Consider the following 25241-nt stretch of genomic DNA (forward strand, 5'->3'; position numbering starts at 1 on the left):
TATTCATGGCGAACAGTGTTCCTGCAGGTAAAAAGAAAATGTGTGATGTAAAGACAGTGCATGCAACTCCGAGTGTTTCTGAAATGAGGTAGCTTCTAGCAAGATCACGTACTGTAGGGGCTTTATGCCTAAACTTGCTGCTCCAACAAATCTCCTGCGGGGGCCTCTGTGAGACATGACAACGACGTGGGGGTGAACTGAGAATCACTTCTTAAAGGAAACAAACTAGTGGAACATGACATAATGCTGTTGATAACCGCCTCTTTGTTTGCTTCTTGCAATAAATGTATTCCCAAATGTGGCCTCCTATTAGTGACATACTATCACTAAACTGTAAAAGTGCAAGAAAACCCTCATTGTCAGTGCGTAGATCAGTAGGAACCTATTTTCCTTCAGTGAACTATCAATAGAAGAATTGATTAGCTCGTGTTTCAATACTTTATTGTATGAACTGTATGATGCCCCGGGGAAGTGATTATTGATCACGAAACATACGTGGGCGTAGAGCATCAAGTGTTATGATGCTTTTGTACTCATACTAGAAATTAAAAACTTTAATAAAAAGCGAATCTACCGTTTTGTTTGCTACCATTAACAGTGCCTAAAACTTTTGTTCATTAATGCACTGAAGTACAACGTGGGAAATGTGTAGATAGGAAGAGAAGGCACAGCGAAAGGTTGATTTCCAAATCGTCCTGGGTTACATGTCAAATCCGCTTAGCTCCATCTCCATCGAATCCTTCAACTTTGAAAGACCTGTGGCGGAGGTGAATTTTGTTTGCTCTTCAAGATTGTTGAACACACAACTGGGTTATCGACCCAGTAGTACCTTGCCGGACCCGGGAGGGGGGAGAGAGGGTGAGTTGTGGAAGGCGGCCATGTCGTGATGTGCACCAAGGTCTTGCATGTAATTTTGTTTCTACCTTATTTTGTGTCCCATCGACGCTCACCGGAAGAGGATATCACAAGATGGCAGATTGTGGTCTAAGTGTAATGTTGTTGTTGCAGTTATGTCAATGTTTGCAATTGATGCAAATTAAAATATATATATATATATATATATATTTTTAAAGATTGTTGAGCACGCTGCTTTTAAGCTGGCTTTTTTTTTTTTACCTATGTCAATCACATCTTCATTTGTCGTCTAACGTCGAGCGGTGGGCTCTATATGCCTCATCTCAACTCAAAATAAGTGCAGAGGGAGACAGACATTGAATTCAAAAGAGAAGACACAGAGGTGTGCGGGTGTTGAAACTGGCACAAGGACATCAACTAAAGGGAATACAAATACTGGACGCACAGCAAGATTTTGGTCCAAAATGATCAAATGCACGCCAGATTTTCACTAGAACTGGCCAAATTAATTATTTATATTTAGATTCATTGTGTTCATTTCTGTAATATACTGAGAATATGGCTTGGCACCAACATTGGAGATTCATGGACATGATTGTGTAGCAGCAGTACTCTCAGTAGGGACCTTTTATCGCATGACACAAATTCGAGGAAACAATTCACTTGACGGGTAGTCCTGAGATACAGAGATCAGTCCTCTATGTGTGCATGTTTGCTTAGGCTAAGCACATGATGTTAACTGTGTGTCAGGCTGCACTAGACAAATGATAAAGTCACAATCATAAACAAATGTGAGGACACACCTTATTGTACTGTTGACTTTGTCAATATTTGTTAACTGCCCATTTAAACCCAGCGAGGTGAGGTTCCGTGACAATTGTAAGTGGTGCTTTCGACTCGCACGAATATGGTCGAGTCTGGTATCTATGAACCGCAAATGACGAGTTTAGTAAGTGTGCGCAGTTTCGCTGTGCTAACTAACTCTGTTCGTTTGTTACGTGGGTTTTTCATCTGTACCCACGGGTTCCATCTTAGATACGGCATCCATTTTGTCTCTTGCCCTCAAGTAGCCAGCGAACGGACGCTGTCCGCTTCGCGACCCCGGGACTCCCAAGATATTTGCGGAAGACACATGTTCTTTGTAAGTGTCTTTATGACGAGGGGGATGCTACTGTAAGGCAGATGGCGCCGCTCGAGGCTCATCTTGCCGCACGGACTTATTGTCTCAGCCGTGCATCTCATTAGGCACGTCTCTTTGATGTCTGTATCTCGTGTTTCCCGATACCTCCCCTTTTACACCCTTTCCGATCTCCCCACTGTCTCCGTCTTCCTCTGCACCTGTCTTCATTCCTATTTCGATCTACTTTACTGCCGATTGGAATTTGCTAATGGTGGGAAGATGGTTTTTACAGTTGGGAACCACCAAATGTTTCCGCACTCATGTTCCGGACCTCATGTGTTTCAAAGTGACCAAAGCGACCCCTCTGGGGGTTAATTGTGGGAACTGGGTTATAAACTTTTGTGTTCAATGTTACCCTATGGGTAAAAACTGTATAAAAGGAGCGATCCACAGAACCAATTTGAAGCAGTCTCCCCAAGTTGCACGCTGTGTACTTGTCGTGATCTCTGTGTTCCCTGCAGCAAATAAACCTTGAATCTTTGACGTCAGAGGAAGTGTCCCGTGTCTCTGTGACTTGTACGCCGGAGCAGGTTACCCACGAAGGTTTTAGGTGTTGTGCCCTGGCACCGCTGGGTCCAAAAGAACCCAGTCCTTCAGTTGGCGCCCAACGTGGGGCTGCATCAGTGGTACCGGTCCAAGCCCGACGATCGTGAGGAACTTCGTGTGAAATCTCCGAGGGAAGGTGCACCCCGTTTCATCGATCCTGTTGTCGAAATAAGTGGCCCGAAGACTTTTCCCGCGAAGATTCCCGCCTCCGGACGGCTGCGACGGACTGCTGCCCTGACTGTAGACCTGTTTTGGCGCCTGGCGTAGACCTTGGTAGAGCGAGACGATAGACGGGCCTTCCTGGTGACGCCATTGATCTTTGAGTTAAGTATTTGTGGGTCGCTCCCATGGTTCTTGGTTGTTGACACTCTAGCGAGTGTTTTTGTTGTTAACGCTGTGTGAGTGTTTTGGTCGGTGACACTTTGCTAGCGTACTTTGTTGTTGTATTATTTGACGACTGCAGCCGCCAAAAACCGAGGGTTTTGTTCTTTGCTGGGACCTGGCAAATCCCGTAACCCTTGAAGTTTGTGAAACTCGGCTAGTGTGCAAGATGCCTGGTCGTAGTACTTTGTTTAGTTGTTTCAGACCTTGTGGTGCGGATTCCCTGCTGGAGGACTCGTGTCCGATACCTCCGGTTGGAACTCCTACTTATGATCTATATAGCAAACATGGGCTAGGCCCGATTACCTTTAATGATTATTGGGTTAAATATACAAAGAAAGACGGCGACCTTCGTTGGCCACCTCACGGTAGCTTCGAGGCGTCAATCTTAGATAATCTAGAAATGAAGTTGTTCGAACGAAAATCAAGGCCGGCCATGTTTGATGCCTTTCGGTTGTGGCGCAAAGAAGCCCGACAGAAAGAAATCAGACAGACTAAACGTAGTCAGCGAGATAATGTTGCTACCATAGTGAAGAAAGCAGAGCAGTTCCAGCGTGATAAGGAGGATAAGGATAAGGAAGTGTTTGAGAGACTACAGCGTATGACCATAGATAAATGTTATCCTGTTTTACCTACGGAGTCGGATAAGAAGGAAGAGGCAGTTGAGGATCCCTTAATGTCCTATCTAATGAAGTCGCCACCTCCGTACGTTCAGGGTACCGCAGCTCCTGTGGTCCCTGCCGTACCTGTTCTTCCACCTATTGTTCCTCCGCCTGTTCCTCAACCTGCACCCGTTCTTCCGACTGTTCCTGCTCCTTTGTCTGTTTCTATTCCTACTGCTCCTCCGCTTCCACATACTCCTGCTCCCGCTACTGCTCCTGTTTTGTTAACCCCTGTTGCTGCTACTGTTTCTACTCCTTCTCTTGTTAGTCCTGTGTCTTATCTTTCTCCCTCTACTCGTAGTCGTAATTCTCCTATTGCAGCTAGTTTCTTTCAGTCGCTCGGACCTGTTCATGGGTCTGCTAGCTCTGATGGTCCTCAGAGACGTAGCCAGCTTCCTGGAAACAGAGAACGTGTTGCACTATATAATATGGCGATGGGTTGGATGGTAAACCCCCTTAGAAATCCACCCCGTGTTGTTCTCGAAACGTTTAATCAATTCAACATACCGACCCAAAGGTATGTGTTTGATGAGATGTGCAAGTTCCTACATGATCAGATAGCGGCCGATGCGCCTGACGAGGTGCTGACCGCCCTGTCTGACCTTCGGCTTCAGTTCGCAACTGGGCTGATAGTGGATACTAATGTCCGACGTGCTATTGAGCGGTTGCTATCTCTTCGTCCCGCTCCTATTCCTCATGCACTGTTTGTTGAGGATATTGAAAAACAAGACGAGTCTGGCCAATATCCTATGCGTGAAGTCCCGCCGGTTTGGATACCAGCTGATGCTAATGCTAATCCTCCGGTATTGGCGCACTTTGAGCGAGTGTGGATACACCTCCCATGGAAACGATCGGAAGTGCTTCAGGTGAAACAATCTTTGCCCGATCCTCGTAAAAATCCTACAGGGTATTATAAAGAATTATCGCAGCTCGTAGATGCTACGGTGATGAATCTTGCCGATATCGACATGTTGTTTGGCAACGTCGTACCGCAGCCGGTATGGGCTAAGATTCGTCACCAAGATCACGCAAACGAATTAGGTGGTGATTGGGCTGCCATTACAGCGGCAGATGCTGGACAAGTGGCTGCTACTAAACCCGATCAATTGATTACTGCTCTCCCTCAAAGAATAATAACGCTTATGAAAACGCTTATGCCAGCTATGAGAGTAAATTGGGACAAACTGTCCGCTTGCAAACAAAAGAAAGATGAGAGTGTTTCCGACTTCTTTACGAGGTTTGAGGAAGCATTCATTGACCATAGTGGACAGGATATGGGTACCGAGGGTGGACAGAGGTTGTTTGTGGATAAATTTGTGTCGAATTTGTTGCCCGATTTGAGCAATAAATTGAAGAATTCAGAGAGTGCATGGGCCGTTTCTACCTCGGCTCAGATATTGGCTACGGCACAATATTACGAAAATAGGGAGAAAGAAGAGAATGACCGTGCTGACAAAAAGACAAAAGAGCTGAAAACTAAAGTGTTGCTGCAACAAGCGTATCCGCCGCGTTCCAATCAGAATGCGCCTCAACAGAATAGGTCGCAGTCGCAATCGAATAGATCACAGTCGCGTAACGATTCCTCCTTCCAAAGATCCTCGTTAGGGTATAATCAATGTGCTTATTGTAGACAAGAGGGACACATCAAGTTCAATTGTCCTGCTCTAAATGAACGTAATAGTGGTAATTCGTCTAAAGGAGGCCGTGGTGGTTCACAACAGGCATCACGTGGTAGAGGTCGTGGTGCTCAAAATGATCGCTCAGACAATTCATCTAATTCTAATAATTGTTTCGATCAACGTGGATCGTCGCAAGGACGATCTGCGCAGTACAATGTAGACGATTATTACGTCGATCAGGGAACTGACGACAGTAATTACTAGGACAGCCATAGACAAGGAGAGGGAGTGGTATCAGTTCTGGTTGATCAGAGAGGGCCTTACGTCGCAGTTGCTACATCGGGCGTCGTTGAGCCTTTTCTGTTGGACACTGGTGCAGCGAAAAGTTCTATCATGCATTCGAAACTCCCTGGCGCACCTTTGTCTGGCTTAACAAATGTTTCCGTTGGATTCTCTGGCGCCCCCGTTAGCAATCCAGTTTCTCGCCCTTTGCCCCTTCAAATTGGGCCACGTGAGCTCCAAGCTCCGTTGATTTTAACCACGGGTTGTGGTGAAAATCTATTGGGCCTGGATTTGCTTAAACGTCTGTATGCAACTTTGTACTGTTCTCCTGCGGGTGTGAAGCTTACGTTAGGAGAGAGGGTTGTCTCTCCTATGTATTTGTCTCTCGATAGGCTTCCACCGGAATTGAGTTCTCTTCCTGCGTCTTTGTGGGCGACGGGTCCAAATGATGTGGGCCTACTTGATATCTCTCCCTATGTTGTTCAGTTGAAATCGAATGTGCGATTGCCACGTATTCCCCAATATCGTATCTCCCTTGATGGTGAACGAGCACTGTTAGCGATCATTTATGACTTGATCGAGAAAGATGTTATTGAAGAGACGCGGGGAAACGTGTGCAATAGCCCTGTACTGCCCATTCTTAAACGTACAGATCCTACCAAACAGCCTGTTTATCGTTTTGTTATCGATTTACGGGAGGTAAATAAAATTGTGGTTCCTCAATTTCCTGTTGTGCCCGACATCACGGCGCTACTGACTCTGATTCCAGCTACTGCATCATGGTTTTCGGTGATTGATTTGAAAAATGCGTTTTTTAGCATCCCGATTGCCGAAGAGAGCAGGGACCTTTTCGGTTTCTCTCTCGGTGGGCGTAGCTTCCGGTTCAAACGCGCTCCTCAGGGCTACTGTGAAAGTCCATCGATTTACAGTCAAGCCTTGAAGGGTCAACTGGATGCGTTTCGGTTGCCGGTTGGTGCGGCCTTAATCCAATACGTCGATGACTTATTGGTGGCTGCTGATACTAAGGACATTTGCAAGCTTGCTACGGTGTCGTTGCTGCAACATCTCTGTGAGTTAAATCACAAGGTGTCACCTTCTAAACTCCAATATTGTTGTCAAGAAGTAACCTATCTAGGTCACTTATTGTCAAAGGAGGGAAGGAGATTGACCCCAGAGAGAATTGCAGCGATTGCGCGAATGGCTGTGCCACAAACCCAAAGAGATGTGCGTGCCTTTCTAGGTATCACGTCGTACTGCAGGCAATGGATTCCTAATTTCTCATTGCTAGCGAAACCATTGGTGGCTCTTACGTGCAAGGATGTTCCAACTCCTTTACCATGGACGGAAGAATGTCAGAAAAGTTTTTCAGAATTACGTGATTCATTGTGTTCGGCTCCTGTGTTAGGTACCCCTGACTACAGTAAGCCGTTTACACTATATGTTCACGAGAGGGAAGGTTGTGCTTTGAGTGTCTTAACGCAACCTTTCGGTGGTAAGCAACGTCCATGTGCATATTTTTCCTCGACCTTGGACCCAGTAGCTAGAGCATTGCCGAGTTGTTTGAGAGCAACTGCGGCAGCTGCGGTCTCCATCCGACAATCAGCAGGATTGGTCATGGATAATATGCTTACGGTGATGGTTCCGCATGCAGTCGATACTTTGTTGAATCGTACGAAAACTCAGCACTTGACGAGTGCGAGGTTGTCTGGGTACGAATTGACGCTCTTGGCAAGCCATATTCAGATAAAACGTTGTAATGTCCTAAATCCGGCAACTTTGTTACCAATTAGCACAGAGTCAGATGAAGTAGCAGAACATGACTGTTACTTGCGGACAGAAGAGGAAACGAAAGGTCGAGTGGACCTTAAAAACACCCCATTGGACGATCCGGATGGCACTTTGTATGTGGATGGGTCATGTTTTAAGTTGCCGAATGGCGATGTGACTACCGCTTATGCTGTTGTAACACTGAACACTGTTGTTGAAACTGCAAGATTGAATCAGAATTCTGCCCAAGCTGCGGAGCTGATTGCTCTTACTAGAGCATGCGTGTTAGCGAAAGGGAAACGTGTGAATGTGTACACTGATAGTCAATATGCGTTCGGTGTAGCGCATAGCTTTGGACGATTGTGGCGAGAGCGTGGTTTCTTGACGTCGCACGGTACGAAGATACAGCATGGCCAGCTTGTGAACGATCTCTTGGATGCATTGACTTTGCCTACGCAAGTTGCGATTGTTAAATGTAGTGCACATCGTAAAGTGACGGATGATGTTGGTCGTGGTAACGCGTTTGCAGATGAGATTGCTAAGGAGACTGCCCGGAACCTTGGCACTCGAATGTATGTGACGAGTTCGGTCAGGTGGCCTACAGAATCAAGTATGTGTGAGGATACCGTTGAGAGCGTGAAAGCAATTCAGAATGAGGCCACCGACACTGAAAAGATGAAGTGGAAAGAGAGTACGGGAAAGTTAGATGTGAGTGGTTGCTGGATTGATTTGTCGGATCAGAAAAGATGGATGTTGCCTGACGCGTATGTACTGGCCGTTGTGACAATGGCACATGGGTTGGCACATATTAGCGCGAAAGGTATTTGTAAGTTGTTGTCGCCTGTGTGGAAGAATGATGGAATTACGAAATGTGCTGAACGGTTGGTGAAGAATTGTATGGTGTGTATAATGTACAATCCTGGCAAAGGAACCCCAACTCCTCCTGGCAGTTTTGCTCCTCCTTCGTATCCCTTTGAGGTGATTCAATTGGACTTCATCCATATGGAGCGATGCAATAACCTGAAATACGTTTTAGTTGTGGTTTGCGCATTCTCCCGATGGATCGAGGCCTATCCTCTCAGAGACAATACTGCTTTGTCTACTGCGAAAATACTACTGAAGGAATACTTTCCTCGGTATGGAATGCCTAGAGTTGTGTGGTCAGATAATGGAAGTGAGTTTGTCGGAAGTGTGATGAAGAGTGTGTGTAAGGGCCTTGGAATTAATCAAAAATTCCACAGCGCCAATCATCCCCAGTCAGCTGGATTGGTAGAAGGGTACAACGGCACCCTTAAACTGAAGCTAGCGAAGATTCAGGCTACGACTGGTCTTTCGTGGCCTGACGCTTTGCCTCTAGCATTACTGTCAACTAGGGCGACTGTACACTCCCGAATAGGGCTTAGTCCCTATGAAATAGTGTTCGGCCGTCCTGCGAATGTGTGGGGGGTTCCTAGGCCAGGGATATTTTCTGATCTTGAGTATCCAATGCTGATTGACTATTTACATGACTTGACTGCTAAACTGAGGTTAATTCACCAACAGGTTTACGACGCATTGCCGACGCAGACGGAGGGTCCAGGCCACCAGCTCCAGCCCGGAGACTGGGTGGTTACACGCAACTTTTCACGAAAGAACAATCTGGACCCCCGGTTTACCGGACCTTACCAGGTGCTCCTGGCCACGAGGACTGCCGTTCGTCTTGAGGGGCGGAAAAATTGGGTACATGCTACCCATTGTAAGCGAGTCCCTATTCCTTTGCCGGCAGACCCGTGGGTAAGGAAAGGCATTGCATCATCAGAGACAGAAACATTGCCGGTGTTTGTGCCTTTCAGCGACGCACAGCTTGTTGGAGAATCCTCAGCGCAGCAGACAGCCACTGTTGAACATTTGTCAGCAAAAGACTCGAGACCAGATCAATCAACTGATCAGCAGGACGCTGTCTCTTCAACGGATCCTTTGTTCGACGAGCAGACACGTCCCGGGAAACATCGATATTCTTTGCGATCTCACACTAAGGACAAATAAAATTTTCTTACTTTGCTGAAATCGAAAACTGCATTATCCCCGTTTCCCGTGATCAGTTTTGAACATTCGTATCACTGTAATTTTTGTACATATATTGAGCTTCCTCCTTGTACCTTTTTCATTTTACAGCAGAGAGACTTTGTGCTTGAATATGCGTATTGTGTATTGAAGGCCGTAGGGCCGCGCGCGTACTTCCTTCTGGACAGCAGGTCTTGACGCTAGGTTAAAGGCCGTCGGTTCCTAGGAACCCCTAGGGATTGACTATTGCTGCACAGAACGGAGTGCGTCAAGAAACGTTGCGGACGGTCGTAGGGAATGGCATTCTCGAAGCTGAATGATTTGGAAGGAGCTCAAGACTACAGACTCAAGCTGCAGCAACTCAGTCGTACTAAATGCTTCATATTTCGATTGTTTATGTTGTTTTTGACTGCTTCTGCATTATTGGCGGGTGGGGTGTATTACACTATGTCCTACTTCTTACCAGCTACACCTACTCCTATTCCTTACCCTAATCTTACCACTACTGCTTCTCCCCATTCTTTTCATATGTTACCGGAACACGAGCAGGCTAGACGTGTAGAATTCCGCAATAATTCCTTTATTCAGCTCCTTCATCAGCATCAGTTAGTGGTTAACACTACTAATTGTTGGGTGTGTGGGTTGATGCCACATACTACAGATAAGGGAATTCCATATCTGGTGTTACCGTATAGTTCCCAAGGGTCAGCTCGAGCATTCCAAACAATGTTTCGAAGCGCACTGGGTTTCCACCCCATTCGAGAACCACATTTCCCCTACTCTGGCCCTACCTCGTATCAGAAGCCTTTATCGATAGCAATAGAGGATATGGAGAGTGAGATCCATGATTATTCGCTTATCCCTGAGGAAGAGGTACAAGCCTATAAGGTCCTAAGTAGAGGTGAATATAGTGTGTTCACTAGTGAACAGCAGCTTAAAAGCTCGCCTCCAATATGGGTCGTACCCCACACTGGTAATCTTTGTATCATGGGTCGTGGCCGAAGATCGCAAGCCCGACTTGGAGCAAGTGGTTGCATCGAAAATTACATTTTGCCGATGTTCTCATCCCCTGTGTTTCTGGCTGCCAAGGGTACCTACTTTATCTGTTATGATCGTGCATACACATGGTTGCCCGCAGACTTCATGGGCACATGTTTTATTGCAAATCTGTTGCCTCCGACGTTCACTGTAGATGCCGATTATCATAAGACTAGAGTTGTGCGAGGCGTAATTAGCGAAGAGGACACTGCCGGTCAAGAGGCAGGAGACTTTTTCAAGGGTTTCCTCCCGTTTTGGGGACCTATGGTTAATAGTAGGAACCTGAGACAGTTGACTCGAGTGGTAGAATCGACAGCTAATATTACTGCCAGTGCCCTTGGTAATATCACCACAGAACTTCAGGCGGAGAGGCTTATGACGTTACAAAACCGAATGGTTTTAGATGTCATCCTAGCAGATCGCGGTAGGGTATGTAAGGTGATCCATTCGAGCTGCTGCATTTTCATCCCAGATAATGCTCCTACTGTCTACCAAGCCATCTTGAGGTTGCATAAGATCTCCGAATCCATACACGTGGATGTAGGGGATTGGACGCTACTTGGATGGTTTTGGGGCCTGATGTCGACTTGGGGTTGGAAAATTCTGACGATCATTGGAGTTGTGGTAGTGTTCCTGTTCACGTGTTGCCTTTGTGTGCAGTGTGGTCCTGCCTTATGTGGCCTCTGTGCTACAACGTGTATGAGACAACCATCTGTTACCAAGGGGACTCGATTGGACAGAGCTATGCTACAACGACATCTCGAGAGTCTGATGAATATCGAATATGATTCCGACTAGTGCTTGCCTACATGAGGGCAAAAGGAGCGTCTGAGGTTCCGTGACAATTGTAAGTGGTGCTTTCGACTCGCACGAATATGGTCGAGTCTGGTATCTATGAACCGCAAATGACGAGTTTAGTAAGTGTGCGCAGTTTCGCTGTGCTAACTAACTCTGTTCGTTTGTTACGTGGGTTTTTCATCTGTACCCACGGGTTCCATCTTAGATACGGCATCCATTTTGTCTCTTGCCCTCAAGTAGCCAGCGAACGGACGCTGTCCGCTTCGCGACCCCGGGACTCCCAAGATATTTGCGGAAGACACATGTTCTTTGTAAGTGTCTTTATGACGAGGGGGATGCTACTGTAAGGCAGATGGCGCCGCTCGAGGCTCATCTTGCCGCACGGACTTATTGTCTCAGCCGTGCATCTCATTAGGCACGTCTCTTTGATGTCTGTATCTCGTGTTTCCCGATACCTCCCCTTTTACACCCTTTCCGATCTCCCCACTGTCTCCGTCTTCCTCTGCACCTGTCTTCATTCCTATTTCGATCTACTTTACTGCCGATTGGAATTTGCTAATGGTGGGAAGATGGTTTTTACAGTTGGGAACCGCCAAATGTTTCCGCACTCATGTTCCGGACCTCATGTGTTTCAAAGTGACCAAAGCGACCCCTCTGGGGGTTAATTGTGGGAACTGGGTTATAAACTTTTGTGTTCAATGTTACCCTATGGGTAAAAACTGTATAAAAGGAGCGATCCACAGAACCAATTTGAAGCAGTCTCCCCAAGTTGCACGCTGTGTACTTGTCGTGATCTCTGTGTTCCCTGCAGCAAATAAACCTTGAATCTTTGACGTCAGAGGAAGTGTCCCGTGTCTCTGTGACTTGTACGCCGGAGCAGGTTACCCACGAAGGTTTTAGGTGTTGTGCCCTGGCACCGCTGGGTCCAAAAGAACCGAGTCCTTCAGAGGCATGAGCAATTCCAAATGCCAGGGAATATCCTGGTAACAGCTGCAGATTTCTCTGGTACATGGTAGCCAGATAGAGTGACATATTATTTTACCTATTCTGCTCTTACTCAAAGACAAATCAATTGAGGTGCGCGTGCAGATATTTTATACTCGCGAATCAGGTGATCAGCTATTCTTTTGAGAAAGCAGATAGCTTGGTATTAAAATGTTAAATAGACACCCGACCCATGGGAACTGGAGCCTGCAATATTGTGCAATCCCAGGTAGAACAGAGGTATACACAGGGTGGCACAATCACACAGTGAACAGATAAGACGGCATGTAAAGAAATCTGCAAGAACACAGGAGAGTGACGGAGAAGGCTTGAAAGTGACCATACAGCAGCAAGAGAACAGGCGACAGCTAGAGGGTCTTAAACAGTGGATTGGGGCAGCCAAGGGAGCTTGAGAAGGGTCTAAACACAGCACGAAAAAGGGGGATCTTAAAATAGAAACTAGTCAGAGCAAGGTGTGGAGGGGACTGAAAACAGCCCGGAAACCATACGAGGATAGAGAAAGGACTGAAACCAACACAGAGAGCAGCCATCTGGCAGTGAAGATTAATTCAACCATCTACACTCTTCACTTTCATCTTTTCCCTCATATCGAAATATCAGAAGTATAGCTTTGGCTTTCCAGAACTGCTTAGCAACATTTGAAAATCTATTCCAAAAAAGCTGCATACCCTTTTCATCATAAAAGTTTGTGGATGCCTAATGAGATTTTATGACTCAAGCGGTTCACTGGCTAGTTACTACCAAAACAGCTCAATATTGGTCTCTCATCGTCAACCCACAGGAGCCCTAGTCTGCGGACTATACTGGGAATGAAAGATGGTGAAGTCAATTTGGGGGGTGCCTATGCACATAAACAGTGGGACGCCTGCAACCATACTAAGGAAAACACGTTATTTATTGAGCTGCGTTTTCATTCGGTTAATTTATATAGTACTGACCTATGAGCAAGGCCTTTTCAATGCACTGGCCAGTCCACCGAAACTCAGTCCATCTTGATGGTCCCTTCCTGATGAGTTGAAGAATGTAAAAGGACTGGGATGAGTGCGTCTGTGTGTACTTGGAGCCAAACTTCAAAGGACGTCAAGCTACATTTTGAGAGGCGGTGTCCTTCGTAGGCGGGACTAATCCCAGTAGTGTCTGTGGGGAGGAGAAGCCTCGATTGGGAGGCACTGCCTCAAACTCCTTTTGAAAGCTGTCAGGTTTGTCTGGTTAACCAGATCTGGGCATAAGGAGCTCCAGAGATTGGCCCCTATGACCTGAATAGATTTGCCTATGTTGGTTTTACGGTTAAGTCTTACTTTTATGATCAGATTTGCTTTGCTTGATCTCAGGTCACAAATGGGGATGTAGTACATTGTCTGTTTTTGTAGGCAGACACAAGTAGTGGTCCGCCTTCCCCAGCTCCAATGGCACGTAAGCCAGTGGAAGTCAACAAATCCAGCGGTGGACATTATGTACACGACTCAGAAAGCGCAGGTGGAACCCTGTCTGCCAGCAATGCACCTCAAATGAATACAACCAGAGAGGAAATCAAGCCCGTATATCAGGTGTGTTTATGTGTGGCATCATCTAACCAGGTATTATACTGACAAATGCATCACAAAGAAAGGTTCAGGGGAGAAAGGGTGGTGGAGGATTCATCTAAACTGAGAAAAATTGTATTACAGTTTCATGATTTCCAGCTGAGAAGTCCTTCCAGGCACTTTAAAATGTCACAATTCTGACCGGAAAAGACACATACTAGGAGTCTCAGGCCACCTACAATTAATACAGAAATAAATATAGCTCAAGCTATACAAATTATGTCCTGCGGGACTACATATACATTTTGACAGATCCCCGTCGGCATGAATGAGATAGAGACGGATCAGGCTTACCTTTTTGGAGGTGAATGATATCTGGGAAGTTGGAGAGGAGACCTTGGTACAGAGAGAGGGTGTCAAGCATGTGGAACAAGTCATTTTTCGGCTGCTCTGCAAACATCTCCCCGACAACTTCGTACGTCTTGCCTGTGTGAGAGATGGCACCAATGAGCGTGTCTGAGCTGTAGGGTGGATCCATCTGAAAAGAGTTACTAACGGCCTGGAAGGCATTGCCCAGTTTCTGGAATTCCTTGCGGAAACCACCAACATGCTTGCGAACCAGTTCAGAAGCTACATTAGTGAGCTGCAGGACACTGTCATCCATTTTCTTGCTAAAAGCTTTGAAAGTATCTACCCGGTCCTCCACGTCTTGCAAATCCTGGTGCTCAGTGGGGATCTGAAAAGTCAGAAGGAAGCTAGCCCCCACCATCTCATCCTTCTCAGCGCGACGCTTGCCCATCTTCCACTGCTTGTCGTCGGAACAGGTCAAGAAGTGCTGAAAACCATCATACTGGGACAGCACTGGGTGGCTGGTCATGTGGTCCATCCAGAGTACTAATCTTCGTTTCCGCTTTTCAATAAAGTCATCTTCAAAGCGGCCTGTGGCTTGTTTTTCTGGCAGATGGGGTATGGAGATTACTGTGAACTTGTGCAGCAGGCGGTTATAGAGCCAGTCAAAATGTTTGTACCTGCGATACACAGGCGTGTTGGTGTGGCCTGGGATCAGTCTGTATGAAATGTAGCTCTTTATTCCTTTAAACTTGGTCTGTTTGGTTGGTTCTTGGACTGAGCAGACAAAAGGTTGAGGGCTGGGTTTCCACTGCGGGCCCTTAGAGCCCATCTCTATGCAGTAGGTTTCAGTGTTCTTAGACATCAAAGGCACATCCCCTAGGATAAAAGCCTCCACTCCTGAGCGCACAAAGCTGGAGAAGCGGTTAAGGTTGCGCCCAACCACACTGCCTCTCTTAGAGCTGGAAATGCTGTCTTGCCGCTCCAGATGTGGCTTGGTTCGGTAATTCACATTGGGATGCAGGTATGGCTGGTGATGAGCGGGGTGCCCGTTGGTGCCTGGTGTGCCCCTGGGTTCATCCACCACTGTGGCATCATCCCAATCATCCCAGTCATCATCATCATCGTCTTCAAAGCTGCCCTGGTTGGAAAAGCTGGTATTGGAGGATTGTTGGTAAAAAGAGGTTTCGGTCGCTGGCGAGCTGGATGGGCTATTGGAATAGTCTGTATGACTGGAACTGGCTCTAGAATAATCTGTGCGGCTGGTGCTAGCCCTGGAATTTTCAGCATGACCAGAATTAGACCTGGAATAGTTTGGGTGACTGGAATTAGAACCTGAATAGTCTTGGTGACCAGAGCTGGCCCTTGAACGTTGAATTTCCACATAGGTGGCAGGGAAGAGACCAGTCTCACCGCGGCTATTCTGGCCCTGAAGCCATCCATCCAGTGAATTCTCGCTGAAAATGAGGAGCTCTTCATTCTCCTGGATGTTGATCTCTTCCTTGTTCTCACTCTGGAAGCTGTAAAGAGCTCTCGCTTTCAATGCCATGTTCACTTCCAGAAAGCTAACAAAAAATATCAGAAAGAAAAGGGTTTTAATATCTGGATATCTTGTATAACAAAGCATTCACCAACACAGACCCACATGTTAATCACATGCCCACTGTTTGATATCGATTTTAGAAGTTCAAATGAGTTTTTATCTGTAAAGTTACTTCTTTTTTGGTACTTCCATCTATTCATTGAGTGTAGGACTCACCTTATATTTTTGCACTTACCTCTAACAAAGGAAATAATAAACTTTCCACAGACAATAATATGCTGTTTTTTGCAAGCCTTTCACTCCAGTCAACATGGTTTACACTTTAATTCCTCCTCAAACAGAAACAGGGGATAGAGTTATAGGAATCACTAGATTTGATTTAGCTTCTCTTTGTTACCTTATGCACATCCGCACCAGAAAAATGTAACCAATGAGAATGATATATACTGCTCATACACAAGAGAAATGCTGCGGCAACAAATGCTGAATAAATCAAATACTCATCTCCAGTCGAGAGAGCTGGGTTAAATCTGTGTCTTTTACTCACTACGCCACTTCAGTTTGGACCCAGCCATATGCAAATCTATCTTGACCCTGCTCCTCATGAGAACAGTCCAGCCTGAACTGCCAAGCCAGGTCCTCCCTGGATCAGAAACAAGTATCCTGGAACCGGTTTCGGGGCATCACCTCTAAGCAGACACGCTAGTTCGAATCTAGTGGCACAGCGAGCAAGGGACTCGCGTCTGGGGATACTCATACCACTTAGGACAAAAAATTCTGCACCAACAAATGATGGATAAATCAAACATTCAGCCCCAGTCAAGAGATCTGTGTTAAACTAGTCATTCTTTTCGTCACTAGGCCACCCAAGTTTGGACACAGCCATATGCAAATCAGTCTTGACCCTACTCCTCATGGGAACTGTCCAGCCTGAACTTCCACGCTAGGTCCTCCATGGATCGGAAACAAGCCTCCCGGTACCGATCACAGGAGGTTCTGGCATAGTGAGCAAAAGAACGATAGTTTAAACCAATATCTCTTGACTGGGGCAAGTGGTTGAAAAGTTTCAGCATTCCGTCCATAATCTTGTTGTGTTTGCAATGTTCGCCCTAAATGGCCCATGGTTTGCCCCGGCGTCGGTCTTTTGCTCGCTGTGCTACTTAATTCATTCTAGCCTAGCTGATGAAAGGGTGATACCCTGAAACCAGTCCCAGGATGCTTGTTTCTAGTCCAGGGAGGACCTGGCCAGGCACTTTGGGCTGGACTGTTTCCATGAGGAGTAGAGTTAGGACTGATAATAATAATAGGGAGATTTGTAGAGCGCCTGGTTACGCGCACCGGCTTGTCCCCGCGCTGTGACAAGTGGAAGCAACAGAATCAGGCGTCCAGAAGCAGTGCAAGTCTAGCGGATAAAGAGATAGGTTTTAAGTTTCCCCCTGAATCTGGATTCGGATGGCTCCTGGCGCAGCTCCGACAGCAGTCCATTGCAGCTTCTGGCTGCCAGATACCGGAAGGATCTGCCCCCCATCCGAGCCTTTCTTACTTTGGGGGCTTTCAATAGCTCCGCACCGGTGGAGCGCAGGGCACGGGATGGCTCATAGCGAGAAATCAGGTCCCGCAACGGTATTGGCGCCTTACCGTGCAAAATGCGGTGGCATGTACACAGTGCCTTATACTCAATCCTGCTTCTCACTGGGAGCCAGTGAAGTGCCTGGAGCGCTCTCCCTGAGGCCGACCTTCGTGGTAATCTCAAGACCAAACGGGCCGCTGCATTCTGCAATACCTGGAGACGACTGATGTTCTTTCCTGTCGCCCCCAGATATAGCATATTGCCGTACTCCAGTCGCGCCGTTACCAGGGCATGCACCAGCGTCCTACGGGCCTCCACCGGAAGCAAGTCAAGGATCTTCCGCAGGCTTTTTAGGACACCAAAGCATACCCCCACCACACGGCTAATCTGAGGTCCGAATGTGAGGTCAGCATCAAGCCATACCCCAAGATTTGTGGCTTCTTGACACGGTGTAGGTGTCATCCCCAGACAGGATGGCCACCATGCCGACGACCACACCGACAGGCCTCCCCCCACCACGAGCACCTCCGTCTTGCTGCCATTTTACTTTAGGCAGTTGGCAGACATCCAGGCTGCCAACTCCTGCATGCAAACTCAAAATTTCTCTGCAGCAAGACTGGGCATGTGCGATAGGGAGATGGCCAGCTGCGTGTCGTTGGCATACGACACTATGCGAAGCCCATGGCTCTCTACTATGGTACCCACTGGGGAGACATACAGGTTAAAAAGAGTTGGGCTCAGGGACGACCCTTGGGGCACGCCCTGACCCAAATTAACCACTCACGAATAGTAGTCTCCCTGCCTGACCTGAAAGCCTCTATCTGTCAGGAAGGACTGGATCTATTTCAGCGCAGCACCAGAGATCCCACCTTTGTTCAGATACTGCAGCAAGATGGCATGAGCTACAGTGTCGAATGCTGCGCTGAGATCCAACAGGATCAAGGCCATGGTTTGGCCCTCATCCATCCCCTGCCTCATGGTCTCAACTGCCCTAAGTAGGGCCGACTCCGTGGAGTGCCGGGTCCGGAATCCGAACTGAGTATCGTGAAGGAGGCTTGCCTCCTCCACAAACTTCATTAGCTGCATATTCACGGCCTTCTCTGCCACTTTGGCCATGTAGGGTAACAGGGAGATTGGGCGAAGATTTTCCAATTTTTCGAAGCTAATGTTTGGCTTCTTTTGCATCCACTAGGGTGGCACAGTAGGCCAAATTGCAGTTTGAAAAGACTGACCTGTTGTCACTCGGATTTTACAGACTATGAAAAGGCGAAACTGCTAACCGTAAGTAGTCGTGTGTGCCGACTGCTGCATACTATGCTCCTCACTGTGTACGTGCTAGGACATATGAAGATCTAAGATATTCAATTAATATTTTACTGTGGACTACTTAGATACTTACAACTTTGGATTTGTTCGCACTTATCTATGTGGGACAGGTCCTTTGCACATTTTGATTCCGGGAGAGAAAGCCAAATCACAAAATGTAGCCTGCTCGGACCGGACATAAATAGAAACTTTTATGACGGTTAGCGTTTTCACCTTTCAATAATACTTACTATATTAAACAGCATATATTTACGTGTTTTCCCAAAGATGATATGGTGACTCTATTTATTAACCCGAGGTGTTGTGCATTCCTGTGGGGTTCTGGGCCCACAAATAATATCCTAAGCAAAGTGGCAGAGTTGATGCACAATGTTAATGATTATAGCCTGGCTGTTTTGTAATCCTTTATTTGTTTTATATTATTGTAGTATGATAAGCCTAACCATACTGAGATGGTACTGGTTTCGGATGCCTAGAATATGGTACTCTGTTTTCGCCATCATTACTCTAAACCAGTGGTTCCCAAACTCTTGACTCCTGAGGACCCCCATTGAGTCACCACTGGAAGCCGGGGACCCCCAAGCAATTTGTAGGATTTAAATTTCAAACATTTAAACAGTATTCGAAATAAATTAACACATGTGTGCACACAAAACAAATACTCGAACTACTAAGGATTTTAGGGGCATATTTACAAGCCCCTATCACCATGGGAACCACACTATTTGCAACGTTCCCGTGGTGAAAGGGGCTTCACCCTATTTACGAGACCGCGTTAAGCCACTTAACGTGACTTAATATTGCCTTGTAAATAAGACCCCCTTTCACCCAATGCTTAGCGTAAAAGGAGTGGACAGTGGGTGTTGCGGTGGGCGTTTCCCATGCAACACCTATTGACTTTGATGCTGCCCCCATTTACAAGGGCAGCTTAAATGGGAGGCAGCACCAAAATTAAGACCAGGTATAAACCTGGTCTTCTTAACTTTGCGAAACAAGGAGAAATGCTTTATTTCTCCTCGTTTTTGCAAAACGCCTTGGATTGTTTATGTTAAGAAACATAAATACACATCAACAATCTTTTTTTTAAAATGACATTTTGTAACTTCCATGAGTGCTGCATTAAGCAGCACACATAGAAGTGACAAAATGACATTTCATGTTAATGACCTTCAACAGTGCTGCTCATCTCTCCATAGCCCCTTTGTCACGTGTATTTCATTTTTTATAGCATCTCTCATACCATTGTGGGACGTCAAACCACTTTACCTCACACACATATAGGGACAGTGAATCATACAAGTAAATCAGTGAATAGAAAATGTTACATAAGGCAAAGCATTGACTTTAACAATAAAAATTTATTTCCACCCACATAAAACTTTTTAGCAGCATAAGGATAATGAAAGACTGGGAAAAAAACATAAGTCACTAACTTGTACCTTGCAGTTTGCAAGCAGATGTTTGATGACAGTTTATAGGTCACTGTGCTAGATTAATATTGTCACTTATGAACTTCACAGTGGACAAAGAATCTCTGTGACAAAAGCAGTAATCCACTGACCTATGCATATAAAACACTGTTTTTGAAAATGCATGGTACACGTTCTTTGCAGTAGGCATATTAACCCTCTGTGCTACATTAGATAAGTCAAAGCTGCTACTGGACACTTGTCGCTCTCTAGCAGGGACATTAATCACTGCTGTTACCTTGACACTTTTATTGTTCTTTGAAAACTGCTAATTATACAAGATACTTTGCAGTGCTTTTAAACCTGCTACCTGTGGACCCCTGGTAATGTGTCAGGGACCCCTGGGGGTCCAAGGACCACAGTTTGGGAAACACTGCTCTAAACAATGTATAACAAGCATTTGCAATGCAATAGATCTTGCATTTACGCGAGTTTCAGCTATTGGCATTGTCATTTACAATGCCAATAGCTTAAACTAGCGAAAATGTGAGACCTATTGCATTGCAAATGCTTGTTAACAATTGTATTATGGTTGAGGACAGCTAGGGTGACGGGGGAATGAGTCTTCAGAGCCTACTGTTTGTGAAGTGCTGCATGCAGAGGAGACTTTAGGTGGTTCAGGGATTGTCAAAATGCAATTTCGACTACTTGAAGGCGAAGTGAGTGATCTTGACAAGGGCAGTTAGTTGATAGATCAGGATAGGGCTCCAGCACTGGGTTACCCAGATCATATCAAGAAATGCAAAATTTAAAGTCGCTCAATGAAACTATATACAACATACATACATAACACCAGAATGGCTGCACACACTCTCGCCTCTGAAGCGGGTGGGAGAGGTAACCTCCATGCACATGGTATGACCTTCTGCCTCACTTTAAGTTTTTTGGTTAGCAATGACTGACCAGGTGTGGAGTCTCAAAGGCAGATATGTTGTACGGTGCCCTTTGGCAGACTTTCACTAGCTTTGAAGGGAAATAGAATAAAATCCATGGATGATTAAGAAAATTTAATCTTTGGCATTCTGTTTTATGAAGAAACAAAGGTAAACGATGAATAATGAACCAAAAGAATGTTAATAAAGATTTTCTGGTTAAAGTTTGCTTATGGCTTTCAAGAAACTGGAAGTAAATACTGTGGTGGGCAGAATGTTGCAGAGCCGAGTTCGACATTTTGTGTATATAATCCAGAGGTTTCACCGAAAAGCGAGACAGAGCTACAAATTGCTTTATAATTTGCTATACAATGATAAACGAGCAGACACAATAACAAGGCCAGGTGTGCAGATGTCAGGAGTACCTATATTTCCCTTTGGGACTTCAGGAGTACCTATATTTCCCTTTGGGACTAACGTCACCTCATAAAGCATTTGAACAACTGTCGATTTATTGATTCGGCCATGCCTTTGGCTAACGGACCAACAGCAATGAACTTGCATACCTCATGTGTGCTTGTATCACTGCAGTGATGTTGAAGCTCTTTAAGTGAGCAAACAAGCCCTTGTGACGTAGCACGTAAGGATCGAGTGCCTTGCTCTGGGTGTGGCGCATGCGTGGTATGGGCGTTTGGGTACGCAGCTGACAGCTGGGGCAGGTTCAGAAACCCGACTATAGCGGACTTAAAGCTAGGGTGCAGGCCGGAGCAGTGAAGAGGGCTTGGGATCAGTATTGGATCGAAGGAGGTTGCACCTCAGAAGCCTTCACAGCAGCGGGAAAAAGCAGACACCCTAACGCCGCCATGTACGGGCACTTGGACCCGCAGCGCTCCCCATCCCGGGATTTTAAAGAGCATCATCCAGATCTGCAGCGCCAATATACAGACCAGGGGAGGAGCAGTGAAGAGTCCCCAGAAGAGCCGGTAAGTGGGGCATGCTGTACATGTAGAGAGCGCGAGCGCATTAAAAAAAATAAAGTGACATTGCAAGAGTCTTGCGAGGACGGAAGGGGGACAGGGGATGTGCACACCGCGTGTCTGTACGTGCGTGCTCACGGGCGCGTTCACAACCTCCAATCGCCTCTGCGCGTGCATATCTCTTGTCTCCCTTCCGAGGCAAGTCAGTAACAATAAAACTCGCTGGCGACAGCGCTTTCGCGCTGCGTCGCCAGGCGAGACCTAAAAAGGGTTTTCAAGAGGTATGATATGGCATGCGGAGATTGTTTGTTTCGGAGCACTCTCCATTTTACTTCTACGATTGTTCAAAGGTAAGTAACTATATCACATTATTTATTAATTATTAAAAAAATGCCACATAAGAATAAATATCTATTTATATCCGATCATTTTATGCAAAAAAAAATTGTGTCCAAATTTACAATGCTTATATTAATGAATACCCATTTTATAATGCAATGATTCATTTTTTTCTCTTTTTTTCTTATATATTACATAAGTTAATCAAACAGTATTACTACTTAGAAGTAATGTACAATGCGGATAGCTAAGTTAATGAAGAAAGCTGGCGGTATGTTGACACTACGCACGTTTCGGCTAAGATGCCTTCGTCAGCAGTTTGCACAGTATATACTAATAAAATGATGCTTCATAAAAGTAGATGGGGCTCGGAGATATCTGATGCGGTCGCAATTCTCTATGACTGTTCCTTATGTGTAAGTTGATGTATTATCAACTCTATCAGAGAACCGCAAACATTGATAGCTGCTCTAAACTCTTGGAGGATGTTTAGGTCTAGGTAGACTGTTTAGTGCGTGGAAACAGATACATATTTAAGTCCATGGGGTGACCGGCGTGTAGAGAAATTGAAGCAGGATACAAGTCCAAAGGCCCCAAAATTCAAGGGGGTGGGGGTGGTATGATGCTTCCTAATCGGATAATGTGGTTCTGTGTCTCCCATGGAGTCTCCAGTAAATATGTTAAGTGGTGGTTTATGTGCAGCATCTTTCGTGTACATTTATGTATCTGATCTAAAGTTTTAGTGGTTACAATGATGCTGTCGAGGCTAGTATGGGTTATAACATGCCTTTGGAGCCTTGGCTGTTGGGGTAAACTGGACAGTAGAGGATCCTGTTAAGCCAATACGTACCATTATTACGGCCTGCATATTGAGTATAAATACCAAGGACTCGGAGGTGTTTTTTACTTGGGCTTAGAGAGTGAATCATAATCGATATTCTATGTACGTGGCTCATGACATGCTTTCCCGCGTTTCTGTGAATTTATTTTGACTAGCACAATTGATCTAAGAAATAATATGTTTAAGTGTGTATTTACCAGTATACCTCATCATTACTGGGCTAATAGATGTTTTGTTTCTACAAGATGTTAACATATTTAAGGCTATATTGATGTATTATGAGATTATATGAACACCCGAGGGATGTTCCACGTGGTTACCCATGAAGATTGAGTCATTAACTTAGAGAATTAGATATAATCAGGGCCTGCGAAAGATTAATGATGATATAATGTATTTTGATACACGATTCCCTACTGTCACTGCTTTTAACTTTAGTGCACATGATTATGGAAATGAACTGTGGGATCAGTCCATGTTTAGGACATAGGTTGACAGACTTACGAAGTAATGAGGCGTCTGATAGTATTGAGTTGAGAATTACGGTGGTTAGGAAAAGCACTAATATTGGCTAACTTAGGCCATAGAGATATTGGGGGAAGCTATGTCTGGTAATGAAGATGTGAATCTAATATTTGGTTACAGATATTTTTTATAAATCTTGGAGTTGGAAACTGGCCAGATATATGGATTGGAGGCTATGTGAAGTGATTCAGTAAGGTTTCATGGTATTAATTCAACATTAATGGTATGTTTGAGATCTTTGCAGGAACTGGGTTATAAAGCAATTTTTTTGTCTGTATAGGAAAATTAAGATGTAAACCATATACACTTCACTTTATACCTGGATTTTTCTTTAGTGAGTAGCACAAGTTACATGGGGAGTTTTTTTGAGTGCTGGGCGGCACTGAGTGATGAGGTCAAGATTTTGCAACGGGAGGTTTGGTGCACTCACAGGATGAGGATGTGGATTGTGTTTTTTCATCTTTACTTTAATTTTTTCCTCTGTTTCACATTTTTTCTCACATTGGAGTAACAATGGTAATGTTGAACGGATTCAGATACTATATTACCATTTTGTTGGGAACTAACACTTTGCACCTATTCTCTACCTTTCATTTCAGTTTGGGGTTCAACTTTGTGGGATAGTTCGAAACATTATTTAGACAGATGGGAGTCATTTATGTACGGTGGACACTTCTTGATATCGTTTTGGCTGGCGCAAGCTAAAACTTTGCCTATTTCTGCTCTGATATAGTTCAGTGTTCAAGTCGAGCTCCTGTGTTGAATTTAAGTCGCTACCGTCCAGTTTGGTCATCTGCATCAAAGTAGTATGTAATCTGGCGACGGCCTTCTTGGCCCTACCAGTGTCAGGCATAATGTCATGCACTACATGGTTCTGGGTAAGAGGCTTCAGTGCTCTCTGGCTTAAAATGTTTTTAACAATACTAGTTTATTGCATTAAACTGTACTAATTGCCCCGTGGCATCAGATATTTCTGCTGGAATGTTTGGAAGGAGTGGCATGCTGTATCATTGCGTAAATACTCTAGTTAAGCAATGCCAGCCTCTGCCCAAATTCGTCTACTGGCAGTCGAAGTTACCCTTCTTATTATCTCAGGAATGCACCATTAAGATAAATTGGGGGTATATGCAAATTGAGTGTCTGTTTTTCTCAATACTCTGAGTCAACAGCGATTAGCCATCTCTGCAAGAGTGTTTCCTGTAACTTCGCTAGTTGGAGTCAAAATCACAACAGTGATAGGTGATTTGACTCCCACAGCCTCTTGAACTTGTACAGCCCTGCAGCAACAGTCAGTCAACCGAAGCGCTATCCATAGCAGCTGGACTGCAAGTTCAGGTATGGCACGGCGACCAAAACTCTTTGGAGAGATTTATCTTAATTCATTTTCAGTCCTCACTCTTAAAAAAAGAAAGTTACCTACCTGTAATTACAGTTCTAGGTTGTAGGTATATTACAAATATTCATTTGATGATTATTTATTCTTTGTCATGAGGCTTGGAATTCCTGGCACATTTAGCTATGTCACTATGATCCAGCCAATGAAGTGAAAAGACCTAAACCATGTCCAAAGAGGGCGTCTTCAGATTTTTACAGGCACATAAAGCGTAAAAAAAGACAAGCTTATAATGAAAGGTGGGTGGTGCAATTGTCAATCTATGAAAGATGCTTAATCTAAACGACTGTGATTACAGGCAAGTATCATTTGCTACTGCCACACTGGGTCTTTCATTCA

General features: G+C 45.3%; 1 protein-coding gene across 1 annotated transcript in view; it reads right to left on the reverse strand.

The window, feature by feature from the left end:
- Window positions 1–25241, reverse strand: part of SNX33 (sorting nexin 33) — a 158385-nt gene that overhangs the window by 101114 nt on the left and 32030 nt on the right. Inside the window, exon 3 of the mRNA XM_086959299.1 lies at window positions 14054–15612. Within this exon, the coding sequence (XP_086815425.1) occupies window positions 14054–15596 (1543 nt within the window). The 5' untranslated portion in view covers window positions 15597–15612. The remainder of the gene's footprint in view (window positions 1–14053; window positions 15613–25241) is intronic.

This window comes from Lissotriton vulgaris, chromosome 2_2 (genome assembly GCF_964263255.1).
Source record: "Lissotriton vulgaris chromosome 2_2, aLisVul1.2, whole genome shotgun sequence".
Taxonomy (NCBI): Eukaryota; Metazoa; Chordata; class Amphibia; order Caudata; family Salamandridae; genus Lissotriton; species Lissotriton vulgaris.